The sequence below is a fragment of the Nyctibius grandis genome, chromosome 6 (assembly GCF_013368605.1).
Source record: "Nyctibius grandis isolate bNycGra1 chromosome 6, bNycGra1.pri, whole genome shotgun sequence".
Taxonomy (NCBI): Eukaryota; Metazoa; Chordata; class Aves; order Nyctibiiformes; family Nyctibiidae; genus Nyctibius; species Nyctibius grandis.
Window position 1 is genome coordinate 35,166,828 of NC_090663.1, and position 17,526 is coordinate 35,184,353.

The following is a 17,526-nucleotide window of genomic DNA, read 5'->3' on the forward strand; positions in this document are numbered from 1 at the left end:
ACTAATAAGACTAACTTTGTTTTTGTCTTCAGGTGTGATATCTTACACAGAATATTTATTCCTCTTATGTATTTTAACAAGTAAGTATTTTTTGAGAAAAAAGCCCAAAAACATCCTTACAGATTTCTAAGCTCTGAATGTATTGCTGTATGTTACAAAACTCTCTCTTTTTTTTTCTTTTTACCCCTTCTCCTGCATATCCCAATATGGAAAAAAATGTATCATGCATCTCAATGTCCATTTGTACCTTTCCTACTGGAATCTTGTGTTTATGTTTTATTTAAGTGCTTTATTATCTAGAATACCTTTTACTGACTGTTGAGAAAGTCGAGCCATACACTTCAGCTAAACCCCAGTGAAGAGCTTAAATTTATTTTCTTCTTTGAAATTCCTACAGAATTTCTACCTGAATTTACTGAAGTTCGTAAAGGATGCTGAATATAGGGAAAAGAGAAAGAAATACATTATTACTGGTTTGTTTCACTTGTTAGTGCATAATGGGTGACATCAGTGAGACAATGGTAAAATATAAAATATAAAATCTGTCAAACTAAAGTAAATGTTTATTTATGTTAGAAAACACTAACAAGGTTGAATACTTACTCTTCTACCACCCATAAAAACAAAGTAGAATAACTTATAAACTAAGCCTGATGCAGACTTTGTTTTGATACTTTAAAGAGATGTTTTTTGGGAAGGAGCGAAGTGTTTTACTTGTCTTCCATTTGTATGTAATTAAAACATTTCTGTTGGATTCATTAGGGTTTTTTTCAGACATGATCTGGATTCTTATTATGAATCAGAGCAGGAACTTGACCCTGAACCCTTACAATCCCTAGCTGCTGCATCGATGGATATTCCTCCATCCTTTCTTTGTTATCTGGACTAACTTTTGGCCATAATTTATCCATACTGCAAATCATCGAGTATCACCAAAATGTTGCCTAAAGGCTTCACTTACAGTTACCTTCAAAATCCCCATGTCTTGGAAGTAATTTAAAATTCTAACCTGTTTTCAAATTTCAGTGACTCTAAGCATGTAATCAAGAAAATTCTGTGTCTCTTTCAACACATCATTTGTTTTGACAGTTGCATCCTGTTCCTTTTCTGCAAAACTTCTTAAGCTGTCTTTTAGAACACTGTGTTTTCATAGAAAATTTATTTTCTACAAATTTGTGTTTTGCAACATAAAATGGACTCTAGTTATGAACTAACACTCTTTAACTACCCAACCAGCCATTACTGCAAGATATTTTTCTTCGATATTTCATGTTCTATTTCTATTTCCTCTAATCTATGAATTTGTGAGCATGCCTTCTGATTTCATAACATGGATAATGTTGTTTTACAGATGTTACGATTTGCATTTACTATGTATATAAACGTACTAATTTAAATTAGTTGAGGATATGGCTTTTATAAACAGACACCAAATAATTTCTTAGAGCTTTATATTTGCTTTCTTTCCGAGCAAATAGATAACTGAATGGGTTTTTTTTGGCAGAGCCACATGCAGGTTTTAGAATCGCTTTCAACATGTTTGATACTGATGGCAATGAGATGGTGGACAAAAAGGAGTTCTTAGTGGTACGTATATTTTCAGTCTTTGAATATTTTGATATAATCTTGAAATTCCTTTTTTTTGCCTGTATTGAAACTCGTGATGATGTCAGTAATCATGAGAACATGAACTATTCTTCACTGAATGTAGTTGTTTATTTGCCTTATTTAATGTAAACAGTAAATATAAGGTAATGTAAATTGTAAATAGTAACTCCTTATTACAGTTCACAGATGTGTTGTATATAATGATTTTTGAAGCTTAATTCCAGTTTTTGTTCTGGATCTTTTTAATTGCTACTACGTTCACAGATAATTAGGCTATTAAAGTAATATTGCTGTATCAATGGTCAGCAGAATTATTTAATTGCCATAATGATGGAGGGCCTTGTGAAACAATCTTTTCCTGGGAGACCACTTCACTTTGTCATTCATTCTGCTTATAATCCCAGGTGACCTGAAAATATTGACATAATGTGACGCTATCGTATGTTTTGGACAAGATTTGTAATGAAATAAAACATACTGTACATATATCTCATTCAGCCCATGAAATCCATATGCTGAAGCAATTTTCTAAGCTGGGGTTCAGCGATTTCTTTTTAAGGAGAATATTCCTGATAGCAAAATTGACTTTGAGCTGAATAATTTTCACGGACTTTGTAACAGTTGGCAGGACATCTAGAACTTGGCAGTAGTTTTGTTGCATCCAAGGTTTTGTTACATTTCAAAACTGAATTACAGTATTTTTCAAACTAGAGCTTTACTTAGTTTATTGCTTGGAAAAAGCAGTTCTGTAAATTCGTCTTACTAATTATTTAAGCAGAGAGTTTATTTTTCTTCTGGTTAGAAATTTAAACAGTTCTAAAAGGCCCAGACTTTGAAAGAAAAATTAGCTTATTTCACATGTTATTGAGATTTGTGCGTTAAGAAGAATTTGGCACTTGAGAGAAAATCTTCAAAAAATCTTAAATCATCCACTGTATTTTGATTTTGTTCATGATAAATCTGATAATTGCATCTTAATATGCAAATACTTCATACGTTTTCAGTCATAGGATCCACTAAGTACAGGAGAATGATGTTTGCACTGAGAAGTATAAAATTAAAAAGCCTTGGAACAAGAGGGCTATTTAAGATTTACATTCATTTCATTTATTTTCTGATTTTAAAAGAAATGGGAGGAGTAATTAATGCTATTCTAAGTGAATGTCAGTGATGAAGTAAAAGATGTATCGTTTAAAAAAAAATCATGAAATGCAGAAGATTGCCCAGTCAGCGTTAGGACTTCTGATATTACCGTGACTCCGTGGCTTTACATTAACAAACTGCACAATACAGTATAAATCAGAGTGTTCTAAACTGATAATGTCCATACACAGCAGATATCTGGGATTACACTGAAACATTCAGTTATGGCAAACATAGTTTTTGACATTTCTTTAGAAATTAACATCTGAAATTTTGTGGTGAGTGATTTAAACAAACTTTCTAAAGACTGCACAAGGCCTCTATTTTCTACTGAACAAGTACGGGCGATTAATAGAATAAAAAATATTTATAAGAATTTAATTCGATGTTTGTAAAAAAAAGATATTTGCAGAATACATCAATTCTTATCTTCATGCATTTTTTGTGTAGTTGTGTTTATAAATAAATACATTAAATGCATATGAGAAAAAGCCCACTGCCTTACTGAAGATGATGATGATGGAACAAAATACAAAGAATGAAACAGACACATGAAATGGATTTAAGTGTCAGACCACAATTTATTTAAAACAAAGAAACAAAAATTTCCTGTGTGTTGTTTCTTAATTGTTTTCAAGTCAAGTTATAAGGCTCAATTCGGATAAGCTATGCTAACCTAAAGAAAATGGAAACGTGAAAGAAACTGTCCTCAACACGCTGAGATTCCATCAGTTCTCCTTTTCAAGGAAGTGAGATCTGAGATTTTGGGGTTTGTTTTCTGGTGGCATAGCTTAAGCACAACAGGTCTCATTTATTTTGGAAGCTGTCACCACTTGCAAATTGTGGCATGCTGATAATTTTTTGTATTCTAATATTAATTGTGCACATCCTTACATTTGCTAATTCCTAGTAACCATCTCATCCAGTTCAGGGAAAAAGCCAGCAAATATTGGATTAATTGGCCAATGGAAAAATAGAGGAAGAAGGAAAAAAAAAAACAACGAAAAAAAAGTCTGTCATGATTCGTAAAACAGAATGTGGTGGCATAGGCTGACAACTTTTTTTTATAAAAAAGCTTCCCTTACAACATCTAATTGGGAGGAGATTGCAGCAGGAGGCTTTTATCTTTCAGGAACTGATTCTGAAAATGAAATCAAATTAGTCTATAAGGCAGGAAGCAAGGACAACATTTAACTATGGGTGTTGCATCTTTCTTTCTAGCTATGCTTTTATAGTCCTCTTCACATCCTGTTTTTTATTTATTTATTCTCTGTCATGGTCCCTGATAAAAATTTTTCATTCTTATTCTTTTTCTGTCACTAGACATGGTGGATAGAAGAAAGAAAGGAGAATTTTCAAACATTAGATATACCGTTCTCCACCTATTATATTGTCTTTAACAAATTTGTATAGATTAAACCTGACCCTAACTCTGCTTGATTACTGTGTCAGTGACCCTTCAAAAATCAGATCAAAACCCATAAGTCAGAATGTTAGATCTGAAATGAGAAAGGCTAAAATAGATAGGTAGGTAGGTAGATAGATAGGTAATGTCTGTGTGAATAAAAGTAAATGTGAAAATAAAAGTTGATTCAGTGATGCTGCAGCTGTGATATGTGATAGACCTGGCCCCAGAATACACATTTGGCATCTGTACTCCCCTTGCTTGGGTGTGCATCATCTCCTGTGTGCCTGGAAGCAGGAGACTGTAAGTGTTGCTATTTGAACTATATCCAGCATTTGCAAAATACTGCTCCATTGATTACAGTCAGCTATCAGAAAATTGGAAGTCTAGTTAATACTATTCAGTTTTGCAAATAAAGCGACTTTGAAGAGATTGGTGTAAGGATCACATGTTGTGTGATTCTTGAAGAGTACGTGTAGTGAAGAGTTGAAAAATACTTAATTTTTCTGATAACAGCTTTAGTGTTTTTGTAAACTAATTCCGTGGTGTTTGTGCTTTCCTCTTTGCTTATGTCACAGGGGTGAGGTCAGGGAACAGAAGGATTGTGTTGCCTTGTTACAGGAGATCTTGTTTTTGCTGCTTTCAGCAGTCAATCTCATTATCCTATTTCAAACAATGTTCCTATGAAAGTACTCCTAGATCCTTTTTGCATTCACTTTTCTACTCACTGGTATCCTGTAGCACTCCTTCTGAACAAAAGATCCATTTCCAGAAGTTTAACAAGTGCTTTAATGATGAATGCAACAGAATCCTACTCCCTTTGCCTCTGTGGCAGGGGAAATACATCCAAGGATGCATTGCTTTTTACTGATCTTTTTTGCTTTTTCAGTTACTGCCACTCTTCTGTCCTACTTGATGGCTTGTCACTTCACTTTTCACAAAGTATTTTCTTTCTCCTTCTCTCTCTTGATTTACCTTTCTTCTTTCCACAGTTTTGAGTTGCAAACCGTGTGATACTCTAGGCCATCCAGCTAAATGTCCTATCTTTCCTTGTCAGCATAGGTTACAGTAATTTGTGCCTGTAGGTTTGCAAAAAATTAGAAAAAACATGCCAAGGTCTGTAAATTGATGCCATACTCAAAAATAGATACAGTGACACACATAGTATTCTGATCTGTATTTGCCTTACAGGCAATTCCAGAACACAGTAGTGAATTTTGGAAATTCATAAAACATTATTTATAAATGCATTTGCTATTTAATTGCTAAACATTGTATTCATTTATTTCAATGTTATCACACCCCTGCAGTAGAGCTTGCTGATCCCTTTGTCGTAGTCATCTGCCTTCCCTGAAATATGGTATTCTGAAATTAAATTTGGAAACTTTGCTTGCAAAATTTATCACATGCACTTTCTCTTTCACATTTCGATCCCTGAGGAGCTCTGTGTGCGTGTCATTACAGTATCAGATTTTTATTAGACTTCTGGTAGGTAAAATTGGGTCTTTGAAATGACTGCCACAGTTGTGTTTGTATGCCATTGATGTTTGGTTCTGAAAATACCATATTCTAGGTAGGACAAATTTGTGAGCCTCAGTGTTTATTCTTTTTCCAGCTGACTTTTTGATTAGCAAATGCTACAAGTGGCTGTACAATATTTTCACGTGCAATTTTTGAAAAGCTGAAGTTCACTAGTAGAGATACAGATGGCATCATAGTTAATACTGCTGTCTCTTGCTGTGAAGAGTAAACCCTGTGACACTTTTTTGTAATGATTTTTCTAATGTATTACTATAAATAAAAATATCTGAATAAAACAGATAGTTTCAAAGAAAGATAAGTACAGACCAGTTCTTACTCTGAAGACTTTATAATTTCATAAAATAAATATGCTCAAGAATCTGTGTGTTTTAAATCTTGTATTTGAGGTTTTCTCAGAAGTCATGTTTAAAGCTCTTAATGTAGAGAAAGTTGTGAAAGGGGTATTTTACAAGACCTGAAGGTGTTCTTTGAACAGACTTGAAAAAAAAGGGTACTTGATAAATTGCTTTTGAGTAGTAGTTTGTTGCTGCTGAAGGGGAATGTTTCACCCCCACCAGGTGTTTCCACTCCTCCCTTGTGCCAGCAGGAGTAAGAACTTATCTGGTTGGAAACTAACATTATGAAAAAAAGATTGATCCAGCTGACTACATAGCCACACAGATACTAATTAGTACCCAACAAGAAAGGATGTGCCTAGAGGTGGTGAAAAGTCTGGAACTCCCCCTTTTTGTATAAGCTGGATTGGCTAAAATGTAAAGCTAAATAGTATGTTCTTAGTATTGTGCTCCCAAATAGAAGTATTAGCCTTACTTTGTGGAAAAAATATTTCCTTTTTCCTTTCTGTGTGATGGTTAAGGTCACAGAAGGAACATGAAGGCATGAATATGAACAATAAAGCATCATTGAAACACTAATATTTTAGTAAAGAACTACTTTTTAATACTGTTTGCAGTGTTCCTCACGATGAATGATTGTTATGCATGTGAAATAGCCTGAAAACTAAATAAGAACAAAATGGTTTGTTTTTTTAGCTACAAGAGATTTTCAGGAAAAAAAATGAGAAGAGGGAAAGAAAAGGAGACGAAGAAAAACGTGCAATGCTGGTAAGTAAAATTAGAATAGTTGCAGCTGGTAGTTGGTTTGTTTTCTTCAATGTAGGACAAAATTCTGTGTGTATATATTTCACTAATCACTTTCATTTTTTTTTAAACAATAAATTCGTATCATTAAAAGAATATGCATAACTTTATAAATAGAAAAAAACAATATACAAAAGAATAGACCAAACTATACTCCTGCTCTTATAACTAACTGAAGCTGTTCCTGTAGACATACTGATCCTGTTGCTTGCCATTAACGTAGTAGTTTTAAAATAGCTGATGAAATGTTAGAAGTGAACTTAGATTTTATATTCAAATTTAATTTTTTAATTAAATAGTGCTTATGACCAATGCAGAATGTTTTTAGTTATTTATATTATCTGAATAGATTTTTGTGGAATATTGAATACTCATATAATGTTAAATTTGCATTTCTTATGTGCATAAGAAAGGTAAGTCAGAAATAGAAAAGTCTGTCGTGGTTTGTCTGGAGGATGGCAGCAATAGCAGGAACTTATTTTACTGTTGGACAAGTAAAAATCAGGGACAAGTCTCTGTCAAGCACACAGACATGTTCATTTGCGATTTGCATATTTATGAAAAAAATCCTTATTGTAAGAAACGTTTTGACATGTGTTCAAAGCTTCTCATAGTGCCCATTATCCTTTTGGGACCATAGATGCTTGATCTCAGATCTTTGTCCCTGAAACCATAGGAAGTTTGAATTTCAAGAATTAATACTTTTTAAACCTTCCCTGAGCATAAAAAGGGATCTTTTCTTCCCACCCAGAGAGACCTATCCTTCTCAGCTTTTCAAAACTGTAGGTCAGTTGTTAAATCTCTCACAGACTGTTTATTCTGAACAAAGGAAACTTACACCCAAAGGAAGAGCTTCGGGAAAAAATAAAGATTGCAAAATGGAACATTTCTCCTGAGAGTAATCTGTGCAACTCTGTTCTTCTCTTTTGAAAAGATGAAGAATGGGATTGAAGATAAACCATTTTTTCTTCACTGTCATTTTAAAAACAAACAAACAAAAATCTAATAATATATAAAATACAGATTTACTTGTCTTAACCTATTCTGTTTTTTTTTTTTTTCTCCCTTCTTTTGGCTTCATTCTAACGTGATACTTGGCTTGGACCATTTTTGCTGTGTGTCAGCGTCTTCAACTTTATGGATATCATACTTCTACTAACAGTGTATGTATTCTAATTATTTTCAATTTATGCAGTCTTCACCAGTGAGGTGAAATAATACGCCATAAGAAAAGTTACTATATTTATCTTTTTCAAGTAAATTACTTCTGCTAATCAGTAAAAATGTGATGTATCTTTACTTGCATAAAAGATTGTGCATGCTTGTTGCACGCATTCTGAAACAGGCAAGCCTACCTGGAGGAAAGGCTCCTCTATTTATATAAAACAAAGGAAACAATATTTTTAAGGGAAAGGACAAAATATATCTTAAGAAATTATAGACTTGTTTTTAACTAATGTATGTAAATTAAGTCATCCTGCATGAGTCATTTGATCCAAGTCTGTCTTGTCTTCTTGTGTATAATATGAAGTAATAATTAGTCAAATGAATCCTTCACCTTTTTGTTGTTCCGCCCCCCCCACTCCTGCGAAAAAGAAACTGGAAGAGAGCTTTTATATTTTTGTGCTTCACTTACAGAACAAATAAATAAGAACTTTCACTGCTGAACTAGAATAGGATTTTACAGAAAATAGTCCCTGTATTATGTAGGTGACAGTAAACTTATTTTCAATCATTTTTGAGGAGTGGGAGAGAGAATCAGCAAGAGAGATCCAGGTTTTTTTAATGTGTTCATCATGATCTGATTAATTTTTTGGTCACAGCAGAAGTAAAACTGTTGAAAAAAAGATTGATTGGATGTTAAAATAGAAGACTTAAACTTGTTTTGGTATGATTATTGTGATATTGAAAATGAGAGGAGGGAACCTATGAGAATTAGATGACTAGTGAAATTCCACTTTTAAAGTCTGTTCCTTTATATAAGAGATGCACAGATTTATTTCCTGTGACGTTAGAACATACAATTTGGGCAATATGCAGGAAGGAAGTCTGTTGAATGAAAAGGTGCAGTGACATGATGTAGATGCTGCAATGTTGTGAGAATAATGTAGCAGAAAATGTAAGGCCTTATGATTCAATGGATTTTAGATCAGGCTTTACTGCAGTGAAAGATGCTGTACAGTGGTTGCCATATTCCTGTGCTGCCTTCTATTTTAAACTGAAACCAAACTAGTTAGGCTTTGCTACTCACATAATAATTTTCAGCTTTAGTAAAAATATCTCCTTCTAGACTCCAGCCACATCCAAACTCTTTATCAAGATGATGCCCAGGCGTGCACCATCCTTTTCTGCCCTCCTACTACCTGAATGGAGATCTCCACGCAAAGGAGACTCAGATATATAGGAATTCACAGTATCCAACAAATCCTCCACCCCAGAAAACTGATATTTTGGGTTTCTATTTCTCCTACTGAAACTAGAAGTGTAGCAGCCTTTTCAGTTTCCCTTGATGTCCTGGGGAGTTGAAGATATCAAGACCAAGGAGATGGAGCCGTAAAATGTCTGGGATAGTCCAGAGTCCTGTGCTGGGCCCTTCTCCTCACTTCATCCTTCAAAACAGTTCTAATTTTTTGAGAAGTGTCAAGGTCTATAAGCCATAGAGTGCATACAGTGACATTTTAAATGGGTTAAATATTTTTGTATTTTCATTTGCCGAGGTTAATTCTTTCAAGTCATGTTCTGGTGCATACTGCAATTGTGTGTTAAGGCTACTTCAGCATGTAATGCATGAGTGCTTTCACTAGCCAAATGCCAACCAGAACATGATAATTATTATGAGATGCATGTAAGGAAAATAAAATGTGCATGCCCAGAAGTACTAATTCCATTGGCTAAAGTAAATCTCCAGTAAGAGAACAAATTCAGTGAATACCTAAAATAGATAATTACAGAACTGTATGTGTAAAAGAATGTGGTGTTGTTCATTCACATGACCCAGTAAACATCAAAGGGATAAATAAGTGTAAGAGAGAAACTGCTAAGGACCTAATCCTGTACACACTGAAGTAAACAAATTTATTTGAGTTTAGCAATTTAGGACTGAATGCAGTTACATACAAGAATACTGTGGCCATGACATAGGAACTGTTACTCCATAATAAGAGAAAGGTAAAACCAGAATTTTTCAAAAAGAAAACAAAAGGATAATATACATGAAACGTGAGTATAATTCCTAGTAGTTTGTCATGTTTCTTTGATGACAGTTTACAGAAAGAGCTGTGTTGAATTGGTTAGTGGAGGAAGTACATAATAGAACTTGCAGAAGCAGTACATATAATGTGTTGACATAATGTAGCCTGAATAGAGACAATAAACCTTCACCTCTGTACAGTATTCTTTGTGATAACAATGTTGTTTTACGTATCACACAGCAGCGTAAATCCTCGTAAGAGAACAGGATGTGCTGAGTAAAAAAAAATCATTTTCATTTGTAGTTAGAAGATTAAACTCATTCTGTCTTTGTCTTGACTGCCCAGATGGACGTGAGTGGGGAGCCATGAAGGTAGAAGACCCAGTTTAGACTGACTTGTGGAGAGAAAGGGGAAAACTCATTCAGTTGCAATAACCCTAACCAAGTTCAAATAGCCTTCTGCTGTCTTTAGGATCACTCCTCCTAGATTCTTTGGGGTGGGGGGGGAAATAAATGTATTGCATAGATCCTCCAAGACTAATTGCAAGGTAAAGGAAGGCCTGTTTTAATAAGGGAGGATTTTTCAGGCTTCCAAAAATGAAACATTTCAGAGCAAAAAAGGTAAGTGTATTTTCCTTGGAGAGATGAAACACTTATTTTCTGTTTAAACAAGGTAAGTTTGATACCAGATGTGCATAGTGTTTTCTTGATGTTATAGTTGAAGTCAGACTTATTAGGCTTGTTTTTTGCATTGCTTTATTGATGCAAGGATGTCATCCTGATTATGGGATGAAATTAATTTTATATAACTAGTTGTATGGTGATATTTATATTGTGAACAATGAGAAAAAAATTTCATAAGTATATAAATTAATTTTTTTTTTGGCAAAACAGAATTGTTATAAAAAACAACAGCAAAATACTGAGTTTAGATGGACATTTTCACATGTATGTCTAATAAATATTTTCACTTTATACTTCTTATAATTTATTTTGCTTGGGAAAGTGGAGTCTGGTGATACTTTTGGCACAGCCAAGTTATGAGTAATAAGCAAATAGCTGTAATAGACCAGTGTTCCTTTCATTTACAAAGTGTCCTGTAACTGAGTAGGAATTTCTCTGTGTAGAAGGAAAAGAATCAAGCCGTGCTTTTGAAGATAAGTTGGAAAAGATTTTAAACTCTGTAAGCGGTTGTTTTATTGTTCTTTGGTTTTCAAACAATTGTGCTTCTTGAAACTTCCGCAGGTTCTTAAAACAGAAGGAGAGGACCTTGTCCCCAGAAGCTATTGGGATACTTTGAGACGTAGCACAAGCCAAGCACTCTTTTCGGACCTTGCGGAGGTATAAGACAACCTCTGTCTCTGGTCCATAAACAGACTGCTATTTTATTTAGTTCTGTTCTGATTATTTTCCTATTTTATGCACTTTATTTCTTCTCTTCCTTTTAGTTACTTTTTTTTTAAACCTGGATGTTCTCGGATGAAATGGATTTGATTCCTTGCAGTGCGATAATTGAAAGTTGTACTTTCCAAGTAAAATCAAAGATACCTTTAGAAAGAATTGGAAGATCAAGTCCGCTTCAATCCTTACTATAAGAAGCATTTTCTAACACTATAATAGCGACAATATTTCACAGTTAGAGAAGTAATTTGGGAAAACTCTGTCATTTAGGCTTGGTCCAGTGATATGACAACTTTAATGAGAGTTGCAACCCTTTAAGCTTTTAATATTTAAGTCCTTAATGTGCTTTTCATGTGTGTTATCAGAGCTTATCTTCACAAAAACAGTATCATGCAAAGATTGTTTTGTTGGATCAAACCAGGAATGTTTTAAGGTAACCAAAACATTAAGTCAATCTTTTTTACTATTACACGATCATTATGGAGGACTAGCAATATCACTAAGCTGTCAAATTAATTTCCATAGTTCTCTAAATTCTAATAAGCTTATTGGTTCATGATCTGCTTTCAGGTAATTAAGACGTTTATTTATATTGATCATTTAAGAGGGTCAGAAAACTAGATCATTTAGGCTTTTCTGTGCCCCATACAGTGAGGGTGATTGCTCTGCTGGTTGTGGCATTAAAGGACATACAGCAGCTCCCCACTGACTCTGGTCTCAAGTCCCATGCTTCATAAGCAGGATCATAATGAGAAAAGAACAAGGAACTGAAACGGACCTCCAGGGTAAAACAATCTTTTTCTTTGCTTCATAAGCAATGTGTGCTCCTTATTAAAAGTAATTAGTGTTTTGTCCCTGCTGTTCCTCTGCAGAAGCTATTGAATAACCTGAGGACTTGGATGGACTTTTTCTAATTTCCAGGCTAAATTTACTCATAGTCCTTGTATACCAGTCTGTTGTCCCTTATTTTCATAGGGCTTTTTCATCTTTAGTGTTAATCTTCTTACTTATGGTTGTGTTTATAAACGCAGTCACAGCCCTCATTGTAATTATCATAGGCTAAACACAGCAGGGTCTTTGATTTTTCTCTTAAGGTAGAACTTATATTTTCCAGGTATCAAACAGACGTTTTCTGTACCTCTCTCAGCTTGAGTTCATTTGCCTTTGAACAAAACAAAATGTAGTGTTAGAGAGTTGAGTTTTATACCAATATTTATAGCAATATTCATAGTAATAATACATTCATAGTAATCTTGCAATAAAGCAATATACTCAGCCTTTCTTTCTTGCTTTTAAATTGGTCAGCTCCTAAACTATTAGTCCAGTTATTAGTCCTTGTTTATTACACCAAATTTTAAAACCCAGAACATCCGTGTTCTTGTCTAGTCAGCTAAGGGAGTCATAGAGGGGAGAGAGGGCTGCTCTTTTCATTGACTGTTTAAGGAGCTTGGGGCACTGAGTTTTCTGAATTAAATGTCATCTTAATCTACAGATAGCTGGCATGAATTCAGTCTCAAGTATAGATGGACTTTAGTTTGGTAATCTCTACACACCTTTGATTTGGAGAGAGATGGGTTTTTTACATCTGATGTCTCAGACTAGTATCTGTAACTACAATGTAACTGAAGCTTAACAGCAGATACGCTAAACATTGATTGAAGTTGTCTGTAAAATGTATGAAAAGTCTCTCTGCTCACTTGTAAATCTTTTTATGAAGAAAAACCATGTCCTGCATTTGCTCCACTGCAATTTTCCATTTTTTACCATAATCATCTTTATATTGGCTGGGTTAAGTTTGAGCTGGCTGGCTTCTGTCCATATTCTTATCTCTCCCAGGTACTCTCGCATCCAAATAATATTATAGCCGTCTGTACTAAGAAAGTGGCATAAAGCTAGGTGACACTGGAGTCTGTGTTGTTTCATATCCTTTTGAGAAGTCCTTGTGTAAGTTGAAAAGGAGAGTAAACAAGGTTCATTGTTGCGGGAATCAACTTACAAGATCTCTTTGGGGGAAAAGAAGTTATTCATCACATACAGTTTCTTTCTAGGACAGTTTACGGTGCTGTTTCTGCTATTCCCAATATAGCAACTACACCGTCCTGTTGGAATATGCCGGTTATCACTGAATTCAGTTTGTGGGTTTATTCTTAAATTACTAAATGAAACTGGAAATAAGTAGATTTATTATCAGTATTGAAAAATCAAGGACTTGCTGTAAGAAAGCTCTTATTAATTCAAAGCATAATACGCATACTTCATTCTCAGCATATGTTGCTACAAGTGGACCATCACTCATGAGTGTAACTTTTAGTCAATCCTCTTTAATCAAAAGCATGAAATTAATTTTGCAGAATATAAAAAGAAGTAGATTTACTGCTCTTCAGATTAGGAAATTGAGAGGAAAAGATGTAGCCGTTATGTAGCAAGCCAATAATGTGACTGAAACACTTGTCTCCTGTTTGTCTCTACCTGTATTTGTGTTACAGTTAGTGTAAAGGCAAAGAGAAACGAGGCAGGGTTTTATTCTCATTCAAATGATTGCAAAATATATTAGATCAAAATAGAGGCTCATATTTGCATATACGGAAACACGTGTGGTCATTTCATTTTCACTGATCTGAAATACAGAATTCATTTTATTATGAACAATGAATGATAGTTTTAAATTATTAAGGCTTTTGTTTTTATCCTTACCCCTTAAGAGAGATAATTTATTTAATGCTATCAATGCAGAAGGAGCACAGGAATAGTTTTCAGTTGCCTGCAGTTTTGCAGAGAAGCATACTGCGTTGGGTTTCTGGGGTGAGGTTTTTGTTTGGGTTTTTTTCATTTAGTGAGGCTGACCCAATGGGAATTGTGAAAAGACTTACAGATTGGTTTTTGTTTTTTAAATGGTTCTTTAGATATGGGTGAATGCAACCTAAGTCTAAGGTTTTGAAATGTTTTTGCAAGATGAAAGGCTGTAATTTAACATTTGATATCTTTTCAGTGTACTTGAGGGAAGTTGTTTGAATGTGCTTAGGGATTTAATTGCTTAAAAGACATAAGAAATCAGAGTATCCGCATTTCAGTATATTGTGTCCTGTGGTGGAGGATAACAATATTAAAAGACAAATAGTGATTACTTTTCTGAATTAGTTTGCTCGCTTGAAGAGGAGAGCTGTCTTAAATGAAGGACATGAAATATCTCTCTACCTATATATACACTATGTCATCTTATTTCTCCCTGGAGAAGAATATGAGAATAAAGAGGAAGCTAGAGTACATGAAATATAATCTTGAGAATGCTAAACTGATTATACTAAAGTACAGAAAAGTCTCTCTCATTTATTTAGTCCTTGGATGTTGAAAGGAAAGGATTTGTGTTGTTACTGCCTGATGTTTTCCCTTGTTGTTGATACATAAATACTCTTAATGGATATTGCATTTTACGTTTTTTACACATCAGTATGTAAATTTGAAATTAATATAGTATATTTCAGAGAATGTAGATATGAAACGGTTTTTCGTGGTACATTATGTTCAACTACTGCATACTGTTCAAAATTTCTTCCTAGTTTCTTCATTTAGAGTTTCTCCCTCTGTTAGAAATTTATAGCCTCTTCAGTTATGAAATAGGGTCAGACTTAAAGGGCTCTGAGTGCAGCTTGCAGGTTTGTATATGCAGATCTTTATAGATCTGTATAAACAGTTTTCTATGCTTGCAGTAAATCCCATAGGTTTATCATTATGGTGATAAATTAGTACTCGTATTATCTCTCCCAAATACTTACTAGGTTTCTATACTGTATGTTCTGTTTTGTACTTTAACAGTAGAGTCGGCAGGCACACTTCCACAAAAATATGGTCTTGCTGGTGGGTGCTAGCTTGCCTGGGAAGAGCAGAGACTACTGGCTCCTACTCTTTGCTTTTCATAAGATCTTGTCTTCATAAGAAAAATGAGAGCTTGGACTGAAGGTTCTTCCTAGGCAGGTGCAGCAAGGAGACTAAATATATTACTTTTTGAATTTCAAATGTTGGCAAATGCACGTTAATGCCAGAAGGACATTGCCATGGAATACTATGGCTTATTTAAGAGCCTTATATTACTGAATTATTTTTCTAGCTCTTCAGTGTATCAAGAGTTTTTTTGTAAAAGAGAGAAAATCAATGCACATACACAACAGTTCAGGATAATGAATATGTAATAAAAAAGTGGAATGTTGCACAATCACTATACATAGATGACAGTTCCTTCTGTTTATACACTGATGATAGCTACTTCTGTTTATATGCCTGTCTTCCTATTTACAACTCCTGCTATTACAAATGGTCAAAATTAGTTGGTTTTACTATTTTAATTCTGTGCCTCCAAAGTTGATAGTTATTTTTTAAGGAAAAAGTATTAGTACATGTTCAAAGATTCCTGTTTGATGCAGAGACCACATACTGAGTAATTGAGGAACATTCTTAAGAGAATGAGTCAAAATTTTACTTCATGATTTCAAAATTTCTTAAAATTCTGTTGTTTTAAATATATTTGGACAAGAAAATTTAAACTGTAGTCATCTGCTACTTATAGAAAAGAATCGTATAAAGTACACCTAACTGATGTGAGTGGTTTTGGAATACAATCCCATACTTAATTTTGAAATGTAAAATAAGCGTGTATGAAGTAACATCATTTAATTTATTTGTAGTTGCATAGTAGAAGGGAATAGAGATTTTGTCTAAAGGGAGTTATTTTTATGGTTTACGTCAACTGACTAGAACATTTTTTTTTTCCTCAAGAGTTTCTAGTTTTATTTTTCATGCTTTTTCCCTCTTCATTGCAGCTTCCATTATATTATATTGTTGTTTTAAGTGTTTTCTACTAAATGCAATTAACAGCCTAATGCTATTTTGTGTGAAAATTGCATGGCTAAATTAATTTAATGGATTTTAATACTAAAGTCTTTTTTAAGACTGTGAACATAAAACAAACTCTTCTAATAGAAAAGTCTGTTGTGATGATAGGCATTCTCAGATTATACATCTGTAACTGATCCAGTCATGGCCTTTAATTTTTTTTTTCTAATATTTAAGCGTGCTGATGATATCTCAAGTTCACTGTCAGATACTACACTGCTTGTACACTTTTTCGGCAAGAAAGGAAAAGCTGAACTGAACTTTGAAGATTTTTATAGGTGAGTCTCAACTTTATTTATTTCTTGTAAAATAATTAATAAAGATACTTGCAAAGTAAAAGATACTTGCATGCTTGTTATAATTAATGTGTATTATATTACTATACACATAGTTTATGCAGACATGTATATAAAGTTTATGTTCCCTTTGTGTGTGTTATATATACAAAGAACAAAATAAAACAGTAAGTGGAGCAACAATAAAAAGTCCTGTACTAATGCTGCTGCTGCATTTGCAAATTTTGTTAGCACTTGTGTGCGTAGTTTGTTTGAGGTGGAGAGTTTATACCCCAACCTTGTCTTTATTCGTATGTAGGAACTTTTTTCTTGGTTTTGAATTATTTTTATTTTCTTCCCCTGTTTGTCAGTGCTTTAAAAAAAACGTTGTGTGCATCTCTGCTTTTAGGGACCTATTTAAATGTAAAGACTTTTCTGAAGATACCGTGTTAGGCACCTTAGAACGAGCTTCTCTGGGGAAAAAGTGAAAACACAGTGGAAGCTATTGGCTTAATTATTATGCCAGTTAAAATAGAATTTAAAAATACAGGGATAGTGTCATAAAAACAAAGCCATAAAACTGTATGTTTCTGTGTGATTGAAAGAGATACAGTATTTGGTTATAGTTTCCCCAGTAAATACTCGCAATACCTCTTGTCTTTATAGTTATCATTTAACTGGTTCTGATCAATCAGATGTTTGCAAAATATTTTGCCTTAAAATTATGTATGTCATGAAAACTACTCAGTATTTCACATAATAGAAAAACTGTGTCATCAAGTGAAATCATGATGTGAGTTCAAAACAGGAACCAGAAAAGAAGGTACTTTTTCAAAAGGCATCTAGTTTAAATATCCATATATTGCGGTAAGATGTTGTGAATGCTAAAGAGGTCAAAACCTAGTAGACATATTCATGAAAGAGGGATCCATCAAG

General features: G+C 33.9%; 1 protein-coding gene across 5 annotated transcripts in view; it reads left to right on the forward strand.

The window, feature by feature from the left end:
• Nucleotides 1-17,526, forward strand: part of MICU3 (mitochondrial calcium uptake family member 3) — a 62,627-nt gene that overhangs the window by 27,132 nt on the left and 17,969 nt on the right. For 3 of the 5 annotated variants that reach the window (XM_068402896.1, XM_068402897.1, XM_068402898.1), the window contains exons 5-10: nucleotides 33-80; nucleotides 1,505-1,587; nucleotides 6,730-6,801; nucleotides 7,962-8,000; nucleotides 11,273-11,368; nucleotides 16,493-16,593. In XM_068402896.1, the coding sequence (XP_068258997.1) occupies nucleotides 33-80; nucleotides 1,505-1,587; nucleotides 6,730-6,801; nucleotides 7,962-8,000; nucleotides 11,273-11,368; nucleotides 16,493-16,593 (439 nt within the window). The remainder of the gene's footprint in view (nucleotides 1-32; nucleotides 81-1,504; nucleotides 1,588-6,729; nucleotides 6,802-7,961; nucleotides 8,001-11,272; nucleotides 11,369-16,492; nucleotides 16,594-17,526) is intronic. The other 2 variants (XM_068402900.1, XM_068402901.1) reach the window with 2 other exon arrangements.